Source organism: Cuculus canorus, chromosome 1 (genome assembly GCF_017976375.1).
Source record: "Cuculus canorus isolate bCucCan1 chromosome 1, bCucCan1.pri, whole genome shotgun sequence".
NCBI lineage: Eukaryota > Metazoa > Chordata > Aves > Cuculiformes > Cuculidae > Cuculus > Cuculus canorus.
The window spans coordinates 9058821-9079664 of record NC_071401.1 but is presented as its reverse complement, the minus strand read 5'-3'; the positions used below and the strand labels follow the sequence as shown (position 1 = coordinate 9079664).

At 39.5% G+C, this 20844-nt stretch overlaps 1 protein-coding gene across 1 annotated transcript in view; it reads left to right on the top strand.

Moving 5' to 3' along the window:
• Positions 1 to 1344: 1344 nt before the first annotated feature.
• The window catches only part of ARHGAP42 (Rho GTPase activating protein 42), a 161692-nt gene continuing 142192 nt past the window's right edge, over positions 1345 to 20844 (top strand). The window contains exon 1 of the mRNA XM_054074108.1: positions 1345 to 1701. Within this exon, the coding sequence (XP_053930083.1) occupies positions 1548 to 1701 (154 nt within the window). The 5' untranslated portion in view covers positions 1345 to 1547. The remainder of the gene's footprint in view (positions 1702 to 20844) is intronic.

The following is a 20844-nucleotide window of genomic DNA, read 5'->3' as shown; positions in this document are numbered from 1 at the left end:
TATGAAGTGCAGCAGGGAAGATTTCAACTGAACATTAGGAAGAAATTCTTCACAATGAGGGAGGTGAGCCACTGGCATGGGTTGCCCAGTGAAGCTGTGGCTGCCATCTCCCTGGAGGTGTTCAAGGCCAGGTTGGATGGGGCCTTGGGCGGCTTGATCTAGCTGGGTGTGCCTGCCCATGGCAGGAGGTTTGGAACTAGATGACCTTTATGGTCCCTTCCAACCTTAACTGGTCTATGATTCTATGATTCCAGAACTGGACAGAGTACTCCAGACGAGGTCTCACAAGAGAGGAATAGAGGGGCAGAATCACCTCCCTCACCCTGCTGGCCACACTTCTTCTGATGCAGCCCAGGATATGGTTGGACTTCTGGGCTGCCATCACACATTTTAGACTAGACATAAGGTAGAATTTCTTCACTATGAGAATGGTGAGGCACTGGCACAGGTTGCCCAGGGAAGCTGTGGATGCCTCATCCTTGGAGGCGTTCAAGGCCAGGTTGGATGGGGCCTTAGGCAGCCTGATCTAGTGGGAGATGTCCCTGTCCATGGCAGGGGGGTTGGAACTGTATGATCTTTAAGGTTTCTTCCAATCCAAACTATTGTGTGATTGTATGGTTGTATAATTGTATAACTGTATGATTGTATAATTCTATGACTGCCAGCTCATGTCAAGCTTCTTATCAACCAGAACCCCCAAGCATTTCTCTAAAGGGCTGCTCTCTATTTTGGAATGTTATCATAGAAGCATAGAATCACCAGGTTGGAAAAGACCTCTTGGATCATTAAGTCCAACCATTCCTATCTGCCACTAAACCATGTCCCTGAGCACCTTGTCTACCAGTCTTCTAAATACCTCCAGGGATGGTTACTCCACCACCTCCCTGTGTCAGTGCCCAATGACCCTTTCAGTGAAAAAGTTTTTTCTGATGTCCAGCCTGAACCTCCCCTGGTGCAAGCCATTGCCCCTTGTCCTGTCCCCTGACACTTGGGAGAAGAGGCCAGCTCCCTCCTCTCTACAATCACCTTTCAGGTAGTTGTAGAGAGCAATAAGGTCTCCCCTCAGCATCCTCTTCTCCAGGCTAAACAACTCCAATTCCCTCAGCTTCTCTTCGTAAGACTTGTTCTCCAGCCCCCTCACCAGCTTCGTTGCTCTTCTCTGGACACGCTCCAGAGCCTCAACACCCTTCTTGTAGCGAGAGGCCCAGAACTGAACACAGTAATCGAACACTCGCAGCCCGCGCCCTCCCCTGCAGGTCCGGCAGGTCCCTGCGCCCCCGCTGGAGGGCAGAGTGCGGAGCGGGCGGCGAGCGAGGGGCGGGCGCTGCCGCAGCCCGGGCGTGTGAGCATGCAGCACCGGCAGGAGGAGGAGGGCTCCGCCGAGGTTCAGACCGAAGTTAGAGCCGTGCTGGGAGGAAGCGCTCTGGGAAGCGCGGCGGGCAGCATGTAGCAGGGAGCGGGGCGGGAGCCTCTCTGCGCGCTTCGCTTCTCCTATTATTCCCCCCCCTCCCCCCCCTTTATTTTGACCGTTCTCCACCGCCGCTGCCATGGGGCTGCCCACGCTGGAGTTCAGCGACTCCTACTTGGACAGCCCGGATTTCAGGGAGCGCCTCAAGTGCCACGAGATCGAGCTGGAGAGGACCAACAAGTTCATCAAGGAGCTGATTAAGGACGGCAGCCTCCTGATCGGCGCCCTGCGGAGTGAGTGGGGCGGGGGCGGGGGGTTCTTTTGTTTGAATGGGCGCCGGGCGCGGGCTCCCCTGCCGGCAGACGCTGAAAAGAGCCTGCCAAACTTTCTTTCCCCCCGCGACTCCTGCTCCCCTCCTGGCTTCTCCGGGCCTGGCCTGGGCTGCTGTGGGGCTGGAGGGGTTCTCCGGGCGCGTCCCGTTCGGGGACGGGGGCTGCTAACGTCTTTATGCGCACGGCAGCGGGGTTGGAACTCAATGATCTTTAAGATCCCTTCCGACCCAAACTATTCCGTGATTCTATAAACTGAGCACCCGTGTTTAATGGGAGGTGTCCCTGCCCATGGCAGAGGGGTGGGAACGAAATGATCTTTAAGGTCCCTTCCAACCCAAACTATGATTCTGTAAACTGAGCACCCGTGTCTAATGGGAGGTGTCCCTGCCCATGGCAGAGGGGTGGGAACTGGATAATCTTTAAGGTCCCTTCCATCCCAAACGGGATCGTCTGATAACGGAGATGCTCGTAATAAGTGGGCAAAGCAAGATACTGAAGTGAATGTATATGAAAAGAGTTTGTATATTCTCTTCCACCCGTAGTAGTTTAACTTTATGCATTTTGGAATATTACGGAAGCAGAGGTAAAGATGAAGAGTTGGGTGCTTTGGAAGCTCCGTATGTTGAGCACTGACAGCCTCCCAGGCGTGAGAACACCCGCACACGTTGCAGAGCGTGAAAGTGACTTATAGAATCATAGATCAGTTTGGGTTGCAAGGGACCTTAAAGATCATCTAGTTCCACACCCCCCCCTCCGCGATGGGCAGGGACACCTCCCACTAGATCAGTGTAAACTAGGAAGTGCCAGGAGCACTGTTAGGCTTGGCTTGCCCTCCTCTCCTGTGACTCCCTGCCACCCACTTCTTGTTTAAGGTCGCTTTGGAGCTCTCTTACCTGTTGCGCAGAACTTCTCTTCAAGTAGAGCAGAGAAGTAACTTACGGCTTCTTGTGCTGCAATGCGAGATGTTCAAGGAAAAGAATCACTTTAATCCTTAAAAATATCTGCCACATTGACATAACATGCTAATTTTGTACGGTGAAGGGTAGCAGTATTGCCCTTTATGTGGACAGGGAACAGGCGTTACTATGAGCTCCTTAGCTCATAGGAAACCTAATTGGCTGCTAACCTGGAGTCTAAACCCAAAGTATGGCTCTGTACCTGGAGTAGGAGGTCAAATTGTGGAGATTTTGTTAGGCCAACAGTAGGATTGGATGTGGATTGTACTTGTTCATGCATTGGCTCAAGTTTATTTACAGCACTGCATTTACTGTCTTTTTGAAACTTTTTTCATACAAGTCATGTATTTTTGGATGCTTCTCTGTTTTAATGAGTAGCTGGATATAAATCTAGCATCTTAGGCAAATCTTTATTACAATCAATAAATTCCTGTATCCATGCCCACAGAATCTGAGATGATATATAGAAAATGTGAGAGTGTGTGCATATATATAGCTGAAAACTCAGTCATACATTTTTCTTTCCAGAGGAAAAAAGTTTTGGTTTTAGTTGTACTTTAGGTCTTTCTCTTTGCTAAAAAGCTCGTTCCCTAAAACAGAATGTTTGAGCTTGTTTTAAGTGGTAAAAATGTAAGTTTAGTAAAAACTTAATGTTACAAACTTGGTCCTATGGGATGGTGTGCACAAATAGTAGTGACAGGTTAGGATACTGTGTAGGCACTCTTGACCTGGAATAGCACTGGGAATTGATTGCTTTTTGTTCCAGACCACGTATGAACAAATACAACTTTTTTCTTAAGGTGTCAAAGACAGACTGCTGTACAAGGAATATCATTCTTGGGAAGCAGTTTAGACCTTGATTCTGAAGCGAGTAGTCACATTATTTTGGTGAAGAGTACTTGTGAGTCTGTGCTAGTTTAGACCCTTTATCTACACATTTAACAATTCTCTTCCTCTTCAAGGGGAAGCAAGTAACTAACTTCCACGTTCTCCTGATTTTAAAAACTTTTTAGTTGAAATGTTGTTGTGTTTGACACAATGCTTATTGTATCCTATGTGCAACTTTAAAATGCTATATGATATAGTGTCTTTTAGCCTTAGGAAAGTAAAGTCTGATCTGGTGTAGTATGAAATATTTCTCCTTTTGTTCTTTTCAAATCCCTTAGTTTCGTGGCCCTGCCTCCTGCAGAATACTGCCTCAGTTCCAGTTTTAGGATGACTGGGGAAATGCCTGGATTTCTCTCAGGAAAGTAGAAATCCTGGCTTTATTCTGTATAGAATCATGTACTGTGTAGATGCTGCCAGGACAGTATACCTGTTATGGCAAGCAGCACTGTTGTATGTTTCCTAGAGTACAGAATGTTTGACTTGTTAAAGCAAACTAGGTACTCCTACTCAGCTTTAAAATCAGTGGAGTGCAAAATAGTTGTGCAAGGCTTTTTTATTTTTATTTTTAATTGTCTTTGAAAACCTAATCAAACCGTGGAGTTAAGTAGATGACTTCAGTGATGAACTCATGTTATTTGGTCTTTGAATATTTAATAACCTAAAAGCCCTGGAGAACAACAGGCATTATTTACCATGTTTTATCTCTTTAGGTGATCCAGGATTTTTCATTTATGTATAATTTTGGAAGATCAGTTCTGTTGCAGGAAAAATCCAGACTGTGCTGCAGAGCTTCAGTGGAAACGAGTTTTGGAACATGTTCTTCCTGACCATGTTTAGAGAAGAGACAGTGAAACTGACTTAATGTAGTCAGAAAATATTATAATCTCTTGAAGCTGCCTAAATGTTAGATACTATATGAAACTATAGTATGTTTGTGGTTTTTTCAGATGGAATTAAACTTCTATATTACAAAACATAGAAAACATTAATTTGTGCACAATCCAGTGTCTAAGAAGTTATTGTAAAAATCCAGTGTTTATAAATACCTGACAAAAGATTTCACATAAATTGAAGGTAAACCAAATGTTTTCAATGTAGTATGCAAACATTTAGCATTTTAATTGTTGGAGCAGTCAAAAAATAAGGTCAAACTTTATTTTAATGTGATCTTGCTATGTTTATTCTGAAGAATGCTGCTTTCCAAAGTAGTATTGTAGAGCTGTAATAATGTACTTCATGGAGCATCAGTTGACTATTGTGAATGCAGAGGGAGCTGATAATGCTGCGATTGATATCAAATCCTCAGCAGCCTTTTCCTAGCTTTTTTTTTTTTCCCCCACTGTTTCCGTCTTTCTAAATCTGTGAGAATCTGGGAGTACCCTAGAAGAGCACGGATTATGTGGTCCAGTTTAGGTAGCTGTTAGCATCACGTTTGTATGGCCACTGTGCCTCCTTCAGCATTGTCCTACCATTCGTATTTGCAGCAAGAGACTGCTTTGTCTTTTTCAAATCAACTGAGGTACTAAGCACATTGCTATCTTTTGAAAGGCTTAGTTTATGCATATAATAGATGTTCCTATTACATTAAAAAGTTGTTTTTCAACAGAGGTTTAACTTGGTGTAGGTCCAGTTAAGTAGGACTGTATAGTGTTCTTTGGTGCACCTGGTGGAAGGTTTCTTTCTTCCTAATTTATGAATTAGGAAAAAAAACCCCTTTTATGTAGAAAAGTGTTCCCCTGGTACAGCTGGCCTTCCTGATTATTAGGTAGCTGTTGATTTCATAACATCTTCAGGCACCTAATTTAATACCTTTCAGATGCACATTTAAAGTTTCTATGCTTTAATGCTTCACATAGTGAGGTCCAGTTGTAGCTGGACTCTTGAAGCAGAATTGAAATTTTTTGTTCTCATTGATTCCAACTTATTTTCAGTTAAATGTCAAGTCTGTTTTTCCTGTACCTTTTGCCAATAGTGTACTTTGTCATTTCTTTGTAGTTGCCTTGTAGAATAGCAACATAGTTTAGGGCATTGTTGTGTAGATTATATTGGAAATTTCTTTATAGAAATACTTGTATGCTTTTGATTTCCGTAACAGACCTAATGTTGTGCCAAAGTTAATCAATATTGCATTAAACAATCAAAAAATGTAATGTGTATCTTTTACAGGTCGTCTCATAGCTTACTGCTTTGCAGCTTTCTCTTTGATTTTTGAGACCTTCTCTCTCCATCTTATTGATTTATCCTATTTTAGCAACAAGTTCATGTATTCGTGAGAGCTACATAAGTTTTCCTTTAAATAGTTGAAAGTTTAGTGGATTTGCCACTGGTTTAAGTAATGGTATACATTTTAAAATGTTTTAATATGATGCAAACTAATGCAGAGCTGTGGTGTAATAGAAATAAGATTTAACAGATTACCTTTAGGGATTTGTAATGTACTAGCAACCATTAGTGTTTTTATTTTACTACTTAACATAACATTGAGAAACAGAGATACAAGATGGAGATACCATCTTTTGGGCACGGGGAGGCGGGAATGAGTGGGTATTTTTTTACCAGGGTTTTATAGAAATTCCACACAGAAAAGACTGTCTTGAGACTGTTCAGACATACAGTTTTTAGGGATGATTTTCTACTCTTGTAAACCTAATTATAAAAATACAGCGATGAACCTGGCTATATCTATGGAAATTCGGGGGATTAGCTGGCTGGAAAACAAATAAGGACAAAATTACAGCACAAGAGCCTATGATCTTGTTATCTCTCTTGGGATTTTTTTTTTTTTTTCATTTAACACCACCCCCGCCCCCCTTTGTATCTTTCCAGAGAGATGCATATTCCCAGATATCTTGGCCTTACATTATTTTCATGAGATTATATCTTTACAATGTCTTTTCCAGATTCTAACTGGAGTGGGACTGAATTCATTGAATAATAACCACTGAAGTTTAGTAGCAATCATTCTCTTTTATTAATTCAGATTCTAAGTAAAACAACTGAATCTTCATATTCCCTATGTGATGCTAGGATGGCAGACATGGAATTACAGAAGTATAGCTTACTAGTGAGAGTTTCAGAAATAACTCACATTGCCTTTGAAAACTGATTGCTTTTAGTTGTTTTACTCATAAAATACAAGATTGTAGAAGTTGCCTTTCACGTTAGGGTTGAGTGAGAGGCAGGGAGTATAACAGGTTACATTTCTTGATGTCTGAATACATGATTCCTCTGCCAGCTGAAAGTTTCCCACTGCAAGGAAGTTGAGACTTTGTAATTGGCACTTTGAAGTCATCTGCTTCCTTCCTCTTTTGTTACCTCTGATAGAAATTTGAACTGTCCTGCTCAATTTCTGCTGTTATCTATGGATGTTTATGGATATAATTTTCAAAAACCATTCCAGCAGTGTCCAGCCTTTCATGCACAGATACTGACAATAATCTGGGTTTTGGCCAGAGAAGGAGCTTAATTGCTTCCTTTTGTGTTTAAAGCAGCTGCAGTCTGTGTCATGTTGTCTTTGAGGTTGTTCAGCTTGGAGAAGACTCTGAGGACACCTTATTGTGTCCTTTCAGTACTTAAAGGGGCTTATAAGAAAGGTGGGGAAAAAATTTTTAGCAGGGCTTGTAGCAGTAGGACAAGGGGTAGTAGTTTTAAACTAAAAGAGGAGAGGTTTACACTAGATATTAGGAGGAAATTTTTTACACTGAGGGTGGTGAAACATTGGCACAGGTTGCCCAGAGAGGTGGTGGATGTCCCATCACTGAACACATTCAAGGTCAGATTGGATGGGGCTGTAAGCAACCTGATCTAGTTGGAGATGTCCCAGCTCACTGCAAGGGGCTTGGAGTAGATGACCTTCATGGCCCCTTCCAACCCAGAATGTTCTGTGATCTCTGCCAACAAATACCAGTATGGAGTGAACTACTATAGAGCACAGTATTTTCTGTCCATCAGATTATTTTGCAGATGACACCAAGCTGAGTGGTGTAGCTGCCACACCAGAAGGACGGGATGTCATCCAGAGGGACCTGGACAGACTGGAGAAGTGGGCCTCTGAGAACATCATGAGGTTCAACAAGGCCAAATGTAAGGTCCTACAACTGCGTCGAGGCAATCCCCGTTTTCAGTACACGATGGGAGATGATGTGAATGAGAGCAGCCCTGCAGAGAAGGACTTGGTTGTGCTGGTCGATGAGAAGCTTCACGTGAGCCGTCAGTGTGCACTTACAGCCCAGAAGGCCAACTGTATCATCAAAAGAAGCATGGCCAGCAGGTTGAGGGAAGTGATTCTGCCCCTCTATTCCTCTCTTGTGAGACCTCATCTGGAATACTTTGTCTAGTTCTGGAATCCTCAACGTAAGAAGGATATGGAGTTTTTGGCACGGGTCCAGAGGAGGGCTGGAGCACCTTCCTTACGAGGCCAGGCTGAGAGAGTTTGGCTTGTTCATCCTGGAGAAGAGAAGGCTCCAAGGAGATCTTATAGTGACCTTCCAGTACCTGATGGGGGCCTACAGGAAAGCTGGAGAGGGGCTATTCGTAAAGGCTTGTGGTGATAGGACGAGGGGGAACGGGTACAAACTGGAGAGGGGCAGATTTAGGCTAGACATTAGGAAGAATTTCTTCACCATGAGAGTAGTGAGCCACTGGCACAGGTTGCCCAGGGAAGCTGTGGATGCCCCATTCCTGGAGATGTTCAAGGCCAGGCTGGATGGAGCCTTGGGCAGCCTGGTTTAATGGGAGGTGTCCTTGCCCATGGCAGGAGGTTTGGAACTAGATAATCTTTAAGGTCCCTTCCAACCCAAACTATTCTATGATTCTGTGATTCTATGATTTTATGATTATGTTTCATTTTGAACCAAGAATCCCTGCAAGTGAATTCCCATACTGTCAGTAATGATGGCTGTGTCAATCGAGTCCTTGAATGACTGAACATGGGTGGTCTTTAGGGAAATTTTTTAATTGAATGATGTCAGGTTACTAAAGGAGTAGGTTTGAGTTTCAAATGCCGTATGGAATGATGTCTCTACTTCAAGAAAATATTGTGCAATTTTTTAAATTAGGATTTTTAAACTTTTAAACTGGTTTCTGAAGAGGTCAAGTTGAAACTGTTTCTTAATGGGCCAGCTGGCTTTTTGTCTACCACATGCTTCATTTGCGATGAATAAGATAAATGAGTTCTATTAATAAGAGACCAGCTGCTTCATGAATATTGTCTTTACTACAATGGAAAATATGATGTTGTAGTTACTGAACTTGTACAGATCTCTTGGGTTCTTGTGGGCAGAAGTGCTATGGCAATTTGCACTTTCCTGTAATAGTAAAGAACTTTGTCTTCATCCTCTGTGTAAAAATACAGTCAATACAGTCCTTCTTTCTACTGAATGATATGTAAAGCAGTGCTAAGTCTCTGCCTTTCTGTTTTTTTCAGTATAGTCTCAAAACTGTAATTATAAATAAATTTGGAATATATGAGAATTTGGTATCCTGGATTTCCTTTGTTAAATCCAGTCTCCTGCTAGTGTTACATCATGTAATCCCTACTTGTCAAACTCCATTTAAAAAACAGTTTTCATCCTTACTATTTCTGCTAGAAGGCTGCTGTTGAACCTTGTTAGTCTGAGAGTTGAGTAACTCATTAAAATAAATTTCATCTGGAAATTCAAACTTGTTTATGCTCATTTTCCTTTCACTCAACATTTCTGCACTGTTTTTTACTTGGATTTGCTTGGGGAATAATCACATCCTTTTGCTAGGCTGTGAACAAGCCTAGGCTGTGAACAAGCCTAGGCTATGAACAAGAGGCTCCACCTCTCCCCAAAGAACTTCTCTAGTTTCTTGGTCATATTAGCAGCTCTTTTCTATGCCTTTATGCATTTGCTTTTAATTGTTCAGGAGATTAGAATTAAAAGGAGAGGAAACAAAAGGAGTATAATAATGTTCACAGGTTTGATATCTGCTCATTGTATTCTATGAGAACATCAGTCATTAAGTGAAATCAATATTTATGGTCTTTGGACTGTGTGGTGCTACAAATTCCTCAAGTGTATGGTAAAAGGTGAAAGAGTCTCAGGATCTTATAAGCAGCAACAATGAAGTAAATACTAAATTGAAGAAAAATAGCTTGACCTTCTTCCATATTAATTTGCGATTGAAGTACTGTTGGGCAGTAATCTGAACTCCCAGTGGCACCCTGTGAAGTGCAAATAACTTTCGTTACAAAGATAATATATTTCACGGCACATTATGAATGCCGGGCTATGCTACAGTACAGTTTTTTAGACCAGTTGGAAGTTACCAACTTAAATTGCTTCTCTGTCCTGAATTATGCAAACTCCTATTCCACAGGGCACCAAAAGCTTGAACAACATCTTGTTGTGCTGGCGTTTTGCTTAGTATAATTCAGGCATGGGAAAATAGCATGGAAATTCTGTGTGCCTTCACAAGTCTTACCTTCTTTTAGCTTAACAGGCAAAGCAGGATACAAGGTGCTGTAGTGCCTAGGTTACAGACTTGGTTCTGCTATCAATGTTACAAGGTATTTTGCAGAGTGCTTAAAGAAGAGAGGTTTGCCTGTCAGCTGTGCATATTCGTTACCAAAGGTACTCTTGTTCACTGAAAGATAATACGTAAATGAAAGTAGGTATCACCATAGGCTTGTTTTTCTTCTCTAAAGAGCCTTCAAGTCAAATATACTTAATGAAAATTAAAACGGGAAACAGTAAAAATCAGTTTGTGATTTTTTGCCAAGAAAGGTTGGACCAGGTGATGCTTGAGGCCCATTCCAATCTGGAATTCTATGATTTGATCCTGTAGAATTACAAGGACAAAGAGGCCTCTGACTTTAATTATGCTTTGCTTTTTGTGCTTTAGGAAAATCTTCGTTTGCTCTTTTGGCTTCCTGTAGGTGAGGACACCTGAAATGTTTTTTTCTATCCCTCTGCCCCTTATCTTTTCTGTGTTTTTCCCTCCTTTTCATAGACCAGAGCTGTATGTTCTTTGTCAGTAATGTCTCCTTGCTCTGTGGTAGCAGCCAAGCTCTCCCAAAGTCAGGCTGGAAATGTTAAATCAGATTGGTCTCAACATCAGAACTTGAGTAATATTGAACAACATCATTCCTCTTTTTGGATGTTTGAACCAAAGCCTAGTTGCTTCTTATCTGAATAGCTTCTGTATAAATTCTCATCTTCTCTACTGTAATTATTAAACTGCCATTTTAGCTCGGTATCATGTGCTCTTCTGGTGACCAGTTGATTAGAACTATTGTGGGTTTGTTTTTTGTCTAAAAATAAATAAATCTTTCACCTTGTGTAAGAGAGAGATCCACTGATCTGATGCAGTTTACCCTTGATAAACCAGTGTTGTTTTTTGCTCTATTTTCTGTGAATGTATAAACTTCTAATTGTTATTTCCTTCAGACAAAATTCTAAATAGTGCCTTTATTTTAAGGTCAACCTAATGGAGCATTTGTGTTGGATCATTATCTTTGTTTCTTAAATACAGGCATATATTTGCTATACTGGGAGAGCTGACTCTTTGACTCGATCAATTTAAAAATCTTGGGTACCAAGTCTTGTGTTTTCATGTGTTCGAGTTTCAGTGTTAAATTTTCTGACCTAACTCCTGTTTGAGTTTGTGGAGCTCTTTCTTTTTCTTAATTGTGTAATGGTGTGATAGTTTTGCATTTTTAATGTACTGATTCACATGAATTTCTACTGTTTTCACACTGGTTGCATTGTTGAAAGTTGAGATTGAATATTAATTTTAGTTTGGATCATACTTTAATCTTCAGGCTGTGTCTGTTTCCATGTCATCTTTACTGCTCACTGGCCTTCTTTGCTCTGTGTTCCCTTTTGGCTTTTATAGTTTAAAAAGCTGTTGTTTCTTACTTTCGAAATTCTACTCTGGTTTGTCTGTAACTGTACAAAATGATAGTTGTCTAAGTATTAATGTGTCTGAAACTACCCAGTGTCTGGTGAGAATGCATAGGCTTTGCCTGTGGCCCCAGGAGTGCCACAGCACCACATTGGTAGCTGACTTAGCTCTTGTTCTGTTGGAGTTCCACTAATTTCTGGTACAAACCTGGTTTTCTTAACTTGTTAAAATACATCAATACACAGATTTAGTTGAATACCGATTACTCCTCTGGTCACCTTCTGCCAGGTCTAAGGTCCTCTCCTTGCATCTCTCTATCATCTCTTTAGTTAACTCTGGTTTCCTTGTGTTTTATGCAGTTCTTGCAATTTACATATAAATTCAAGGTAAGTCAGGTAGTACCTTTGCAGTTTCTCTGTATACAGTCACATCTAAATTCAGGTTCCCTTAATGACTGGGATCCTGCTTTTCTGAAATATGGAACTCTTATTCTTCTGTTTAATGGTAGACTGAATGAGCATATGATTACTTAGGTTATTTTGTCAGACAGGCTTTTGTCAAGTTACGTATTCATGAAGCTTATCACAGTTTAGGCAAGTCCCTTATCAAAAAAAGCCCTGTAGGAGAGGAGGTTCATGGTGTTTCAGGTTAATTTGGATATGAATTTGCTTTTTCTCCCCTCTCTACTTAGAGCTGTGGTCATAAATGTTAACTGGATGTTGCATGAATTGTGCAATAATTTTGAATTCTTGTATTTGCTATTCTATCACTTCCATCTCTCCCCGCTCCTCTGAAGAGTGGTAGAGCTGTCTGGTAGTTCTCCCAGAACTTCTGACCAAAGGATGTTACTGTAAAGCATCTATCTGAAGCTGCATTTTGCTGTGCAGTTACAAGGCAGCTCTACAGCTGAACAAACAAACAGAAAACCTCCAGAGCCTGCCTCTTCCTTTTTTTTTTTTCCTAGTTTCAGACTTTTGTTTCCACCTCTCTCTGTCCTGTAAGCGATATCAGCATTGCTATTTGCTCAGCTGTGTGCTCTACCGGATCAGTGAGCTAAACTAACTGCTAATCTTTACTGAATAATTTTCCATGTGTCCCAGTTTCCTCATTTGGTTTGTTATGCAGCTGTGGAGGTGCTCATCCAGGGAGAAGACAGGGGAATCTGGAAATGGAAGTGACTGTGGAAGCTGGTGGGTAGGGGGAAGGATAGAGACAGGACATTAAATTACTGTTTGGTGGCAGTGACAGCTTAATAGCACATTTAACTATAGACAAAGTTAATGTACAAGTTTTCAGTGACTGCTAAGTCACATTTACTTTGTCTTCTTGGGAATTAAAGAGGTGAGACTTCTGAGCTGTGCCCTTGTGGTGGGTTGACTTGGCTGGCCACTAGGTGCCCTACCCAGCAGGACAAGGGAGAAAATAAGAACAGCTCCTGAGTTGAGATAAAGACAGCAACCATGTATCCATTACAGTCACAGGCAAAATAGACTAGTCTTGTGAAAATTAATTTAGTTTATTGCCCATTAATAACACAGTAGAATAATGAAAAGTAAAAACATAACTAAAAACACCTTTCTCCCACCCCTCCCTTCAATTTCACTATTAACTCTTCTACCTCCTCCCCCTGAGCAGCACAGGAATGGGGAATGGGGGTTGCGGTTGTTCCTTGCATCTTCTCACCCTTTTCTGTCCTACCTTATTTGACTTTAACCTTTTGTTTACAATAAGGAGGGATAGAGAGAGGAACTCAAGAACTCAGCTTCCTTGAGATGTAGTATTTGTATAAACTGTCATTTTAAATCCATGAATGTTGTAGAGGGGTGGTTATTTCCCCTCTTAAAGCTAAAATGACTTAAGTTGCAGGAAGCATGTAGGAGGAACTTGCTGCTTTGAAAAAGATTGCTCCAAGCCTGAGGTTATCTATTAAAACAATTATTCCCTTCTTGAACCTTTTCATGTCTAGCACTACCATTAAAACAAGCTGTATACCGGTACTCGAAGAAAGAATTGACATAGCCTTCCTTGTCCCTCTTGTAAATTACTAGTTAGTCCACATATACAGGCAAACTGGAGACCTATGGAACTTACCTTTGGGAAAACCTGGAAAGAAGTAAGACTTGAGCTTTACTGTAGGAGAGTAAAGAGTTTTCCCCCCTATTCTGTGGAAAAGCAGAAATTGTGAGAACATTTGACAGACTGCTGCAGCTAAAACTAGCGTCTTTATTTAAAACTACATGACTTTATTCATAAAATATTGTCAAATATTTTACCTCTCATATAAGTGGTACTAACTTGTATACATCTATAAAGAGTCTGATTTAGCATAGACAAACGATCTAATGGCTCCTTCATAAAAATTACAGTTAGCTCATGAAGATTTCAGTTTGCTTTGTGTACACAGAGATACTGTGTATCTTGTGTGGTGATATGTGTTACTCGTGTAAAAGGCTTATTAACAATTGTCAGTCAGTGCATAAGAGCTGGGGGTTGGTCTTTTGTAGTTATCTTAAGTTGGATTCTCTATCTGAGTTGTGCTTTGAGGAGCCAGACGGTGGAGACCAAGCAGAGTTCCAACAGTTCAAAACAGACCTGAAAGACAGAATTGCTACCTTCCATTGGTAACAGTTATGGTTAAACAGGACTTAGTTTAAGCCACAACAAAGTATGTGGGTTTAAAATAACCTTGGGGAATATTAATTTTTTATTAACCACATGCATATACTTTTGCTGAAATGTAATATGGTAAGTACTGCTTCCCTGCCCCGCACCCTGCTCTTTTTGCTGCTAAAACAAGGGAAAAATAATGCAATTCTATAAGCATCCTGAATGCCTGAAGAGATGTTTTTTGACTCCTAAATCTCTGTCTAGGAATTACTGAGTATATTGTACAGATTGAATATTAAGATATGTTACCTTAGTTTCATAGATTTGTTGATATACTTCAGTACAACTGAAGTAGCAAGTAATGCCCTTCAGCTTCTAAATGCAGTTTCCGCTCAACAACTGCCAGTACTTTGGTCTAGTTTTTAGAGGGAAATTCCTTGCTGCTGCTTTTTGTTTTTAAAAAGCATAGTGAGACTTCTATGTTGGAAAACTTGCTTTTCTTTTTTGACAGTTGAAAATAAAATTGTGAGAACCACAGTGCTCTTTGTTGACCTTGCATAATCTGTTTGGGGACATTTTGAACAAGTCAAGAAAGCAAAGATGGCATGCCTGCAGGCCAGTTAACACTGACTGTGAAAAACGGTTGATGGAGGAGGAAGATGTGTACATTTAATAGTCTGAACATGGGCTTGCAGAATGACAGATGCTAGGAATATCTGATCTCTGCAAGTGTCAGTTAAAGGGGTTTATGGATATTGGCTGTATTTGTTGCATTTATGTGTGTGGAGTCTGGTCCTGCTGCTTGTCTTCAGGAGAATGCTGAAAAAATACGAGGGTCAGATAAGGCTCTTTGAACAGATGAAGAACATATAAAAGTGCTCAAGCTCCTTGGAAGCCACAAACAGCATAAAGCATATAAGTATTTTGCAATTGCTTAGTTCAAAGAGAAAGTTAAATATCTATTTATATCGCAGAACATAATCTAGATGGAAAGTTTCCGTCTTACAGACCAAGGCATATGAAGATCCAAGTGTAGGCAGAAGCTTTGCAAATTAAGATGAGAATGTGCAACTGCAAAGTTACTAGGATATTTCCTGAAGACTGTCATGGACTTTTCATTGCTGGAAACTCTGAAACCATTAGGATTTCTTTTTTCCCAAGATGCAGACCTATTTAGTTATAGCTGTTGAAGTGTTAAGTCCTGAAACTGCTCTTCAGTGGTATCTGGGCTTGCTGATTGAATTGGTTCTTTCTCGCGTTAGAAAGAAATGTTTCACTTGCTTTCAGGTCTTCTAGTTTATCTTGCTTGAATCACAGAATCACTTGGTTGGAAAAGACCTCCAGGATCATCGAGTCCAACCATTCCTATCACGTCTGCATGTGTATGTGAAATGTACATGTGTACGTGGAACATGAAATCTGGGAATATAAATTGTCTGAAGTACTTCAAACATCTTAAAAGTTCTCATAGTTCTTGTACATGCATTGTTTTGTCATCTACTGCCATGGCTTGTTTAATCACAAAATAGATAGATATGCTTATTGAAGATACAGAAGTGCATCTCCAAGCGAATCCTGGTAGGCATAAATGTAAGTCATGGCAACAGACTTAATGAAGTTTTCTCACAAATATAGTTGGTATGATTGGCTTTTTGCTGTGCCAGTGTAGAGTTGCTACATTTTCATGCTGTTTAGGAGCCTAAGGTCAAATGAAAAATCTAAAATATTTCATTTTCTGAAGAGGGGTGTAGGCACGGCAGTGCACTTCCTGTTTACATAGCCAAATCTTTGTGTGCTGAGAGATTTCCTGATACACTTATTCAGGATTTTTGAGATTGCTCTAGCTTTTGTTGCTTAGGATATTGAAGATGCCATCTGCACCCTTGCCAATATCACACAAATCATTTTCCTGTGGAGAAGGGAACTGAGATGGTGTTCATCTAAATCTTACCACCTTTTGTTTATCCCTAAATTGCAGGATTGAAGATGAAAACATTAAGGCCATGTTTAAGTCATTTGTTTATCATTTGTTCAGAGACAAATTGGTCTCAAGTCAGAGTAAATTTAACCCACAAATTCACAGGATCCACACAATTCCTTTGGTTTGATACAAACTAAAGCACTTCTGATTTTTATATTCTTATATAGTATTCTTATTATAACTTTGCCACAGCACAGCAATCATGTAATTCTTTCCTTCGTTAATTTGGTTCTTCTACTCCTGTCTTTAATGCAACATAACCCACACCTCCCTGGAAGTGATAATCATCTTAAATTTACAAAAATAACGTGGCAAATGACATTTTTTTTTCCAAGAGCTTTCTGACAGTTTCCAAATAATTTGTCAGTAAAATATGCATTAGGCTGTCACAATTCCTGTAGTCATTGGCGCTCCAGAGCTTCTTTGATTTGTCATCTGTGAGAAGCTACAGTTTTCAGTATGCCTTGAGACTTTGAAAGTATTTTACAATAAAAACTCACCTACATGCCTACTGCTGTCACTTGTCTTGAGGAGTCATTATGAAGCACTGAATGCTGTGTTGCTGGATTAAGCATCAATCTTGCACTGTTTTCTTGAGCATTTGATGCACCCAAAGGAATTTCATGGTATGTTGACAGACACTTCTCTTGTCCCTTTGTAAATTAAAATGGCACTGATATGTATTCATACAAATGAAATGGAATACAAGATAGCAGTGTTATTTTTACTACTGAACACTGGATTGGGGGATGATCTGTTAGTGGCTGCTTCTTTTGTTTATGTTTGGTTTGGGTTTTTTTAAATTCTAAGCATATTAAGTGATTCAAATTTCATTTTTTTGATTTTTTAAATTTATTTTCTTCCATTTTAGGTTATGTGGGAGGGGCTGAGTGCAGTGAACAGGGATAGGGACTATGGAAGTTGGAGGTTCTGCATTGCAGATCCCATATCTGGATTCTTGGCAGATATAACAATTAGACCAGTTGGATGCCCAGTTTTTGTTTTCTTCTTGTCTTGGTTGTCCTACAGTAAAATAAAGCCTGTGGGTTTGGGGGATTTATCTTTAACTTCTGTCCATCTTTGTATAGACAGTAAGTTTTTATGCCTTGTCTTTTACTGTATGTATGCAGATGTTGAGTAATTTAAGTGGCAATTAAGTATTATGGGGAAACCAGTTTGGTAGGTCTGTCCTGTGAGATTCCAGATCCTTGAATATTTTGCTGGCTCAGAGCCCACATCCTCTTGTGTTTCTTTCAAGATGAATACGCCCACTCAGCTGGAATATGCAGTTTGTGTTCATTACTTAGCATAACTGAATCTTTGAGAGAGGAGTTTTCTGCAGCCTTCCCTATAGCTCTGCTGCCCTGCCTCTGATTGTAAAATATACGAGGAAGGTAGAGGTTGCTAATGAAATTTTCAGGAGTACGGAGGAGAAAGAGCTAAAATCTCTTGAATTCTTACTGAATTTCAAAAATTAATTTCAGAGATAGTTATCTCTATTCTCAAAAAGCTGCTTGTGTGAGCAACCTTTGGTATTCCTTTATCTTGGTGGACTGTTTGTTTTTTGTTTGTTTCCCCCCATCCAGGTGAGTTATGTCCATGTCAGAGAATAGTCTTCATTGATGTCATATTAATTTGACTGGTTCTGATAATATGAGGTTGGATTTTTTTGTTTTGTGAGTAGAAACTCCTCCTGGTGATACTCATCCAGGGTATGAAGTACTTTTGATGAAGTTGTGTGGGATCTTTTTGGAGTTGTTGTCAGTCATCTCTTCTGCTGAATGTGAGTGTCAGAGGTCTAGGCGGCGATCTTTATCTTGCCATTATGTACTATTGATCAGAATCCTATATTGAAACAAATAACCCTAAAAACTGTTTTCAAGGCCCTTGGCTTTTGAATACTTTCTCTTTTTCCTCCATTACACCCACCCTAGAAAAATAAATTTTTTTCCTTGTTTTTTTTAATCCCCCTTCTCTCCCCAGTAGCTTAATCAAATTTGAGAGCTTCTTGGTAGCTATCTGCAAATATTTGAAAGGATAACGTTAAGGGAGAAGGGACATTGGAGTTATTAGTCTCAGTTGTCTGAGAGATCTTCCTGTTTACAATCCACAGTTCTGAATAATTTTTCTGTTAAACTAAATGCCACCCAAGGGGCAGTCTACTCTCTAAATTCTGTATTCAGATAAAGGCGATAAAAGTAGTTACTGTGAACAGCTGTTGTCCAAGCAGGTAGGATTTTGCAAAGTAAGATGACTAATTTTCTTCCCTTTGTATGATGGAGACATTTTGGACTAATGTAATGTTTCTCGAAAGTGGCAAAGAAAAACTCAATGTTAGTGCTAGCATTTATAAATGGAGAAATATTTGAAAAGGTGGTGTGGGAGGGGCTGAAGAAGAAAGAAAAATCTTTGGGGCTTTTCAAATAACCAGAAAATGTCAGCTGGGTTCAGTCTTCAGGGTTCCAGACACAAAAAAAAGAGGGAAAAAGCCATCTTGGATACTAGAAGCTGCCCAAACCCTGACAGTTTAGGAAATACTAATCATGACAGTGCAATGTGTGCTCTTAGAAAATATCCTTATTTCTTCTATGCTTTTGGAAGAAGGTTAGATTTATTTTTCTCTTCTTGCTTCAGAATTCATTCTCAGGACTTGTTCTCCTTTTGAAGATACGTTCCTGAGGAAGATTTATATAAATTATGCCTTGCAGGGAAAAATTTGTTTTGGTAATTCCATACTTAAAAAATATGCCAGTCTTTCTCTATACCCTCAGGAGTGAACAGTCAGGGGAAGATGACGAATGTTACCTGTTAAACTATTTCCACATTATGACCTTTAGGTGTATCACTAGGAATTTTTTTGAAGATGTCAGAATCTTGTACAATTGGAGACTTAATAGCTCTGTTCTTGCATTTATCTTTTAAAATGTAAAATTCCATAGCAAGAAGGGGGATCCTAGAACATAGTGAAGACGCTGTGAAAAGGATGGAAGTATTTATCAAAGTTAAATTTCAATATAAATACAAAATTATATTATACTGTTCTGCCTCTTATATTATTATAATGTTATATTATTATTATTATTAATGTTATTATTATCTGCCTCTTATATTATATTATAATGTTCTGCATAGAGATTCCTGTAATCCTTGATTAAATGATCAAGTGTTATCTTTTTAAAGGTCGGGTAATAAATTGTCTGTTTATCACTCTCTGATGCAGACTACGTACTTTCATGCAATCTTCATTCTGCATATTTCTGGTTAATGTTAGTTCTGTCATTCCATTACTGTACAGTTCTTACTGAATGTAAAAATATCTTCATTTTTTCAAGTTATCTTTTGTTACCGTGAATAATGTCTGTAATGCATAGCCTTCTGCATTTAATTTTAAAATAACTTGTGTCAGTGGTTTTATCAGGAAGCTTTCTACCAGGCACCTCTGCAGTCATGCAGATGGCAGTGAAAAGGAAATACTCAGGTAACTTTACTGTTCTGTGCTACTGCAGCAAATGTGCTCTTATTTAGTATTTCTTCAATAATAATTTTACACATAGTCTGGAAAGTTATAAGAGCTTCAACCTGTAAGACTTAAGCCAAAATTGTCTCAACACCTTCTGTTTTGCTTATCTATTGGGAGACAATGAAAAAGAGAATCTGAATAATATTCACACCCAGAAAAGTATTCTGGTTTTTTTTTTTTTTTTTGTTCACTAGCACAAAACCAGGAATTTTAAAATCACTTGGTTAGGTGTATTTTGGGAAGCTATATATCAGCTAGTAAAGTTAGCAGCTGCATAATCCCTTAGCCACTGCAAAATTCAGTTCAAGAATTCTTTTTAAGCTGAAAACTTTACTGAATTTTGCTGTTAAGGACAAAACTTTTGAGGGTTATTATTGGATTTTGTTTTTCTTTGAGGGAGGAGAAGCTTCATTTTCCATGTTAGAAATAGGAGGAGGAAGATAAAAAAAAAAGAAAAAGGAACCTGAATGTTGTGCTGAGAAACTGGCACTTTCAGTCAAAGTTTGTTTTACTTAGTTGGTCCTCTTTTTCTTAGGAACTGTATATATACCTTGGTGGCTGCCAAAGCTAATAGGAAGATAATGCTCAATGAGGTTATTTACGTCAGACTTCATATTAATTCTTTCATCCATATTATTTATGGTTACTGCTTCCCACACTAATGTTGAGCACAGTCTTTACCCGATTTATAATTAATATTCCACAGTGATATTTTCTTATTTTCTCTTCCAGCCATTATGAAAATTGGCAGCAGAACACATAAGATTAATTTATATGTTTAGCTTGAGGGTATGATATCAAAGTTAAACTTATTAGCTCTTTGGCTGCTAAGTGATGAGTGTGACTGGCTTACTTTGAGTTAGCTCTGATTATCTCAGTGTTCTGGGTTCTTGTCTGTGCAGAGTGGATCCTAGGAGTATTGTTTTCTCTTGAAAGATGCTTGTGAAAGGATTTAGCAAACCTGTCTTTGTGAATAATTGACTTCTTAAGAGACGTTGTTATACACTATGTTTAGGGAGGTGGAGAACTGCAGTCCTCAATGGATGTACTATTGCAACAGTCAGTTGGAGTCATTATTGTCTCTCTTGACAATGTGTATATTGGGCATCCTTAATTCAAATACAGTTAACAAAATAGTTTCTCCAACAGAGTCATTCTATGGATTGTCCTGCACATTAGACCCAAAGATACCTATAAAACCATCTGCTTTTGGGATACTGTAATTTTAGATTTAAAAGAAACAAATATAGTAAAAAATAATGAATTTAGTGTTATGTTTTTCT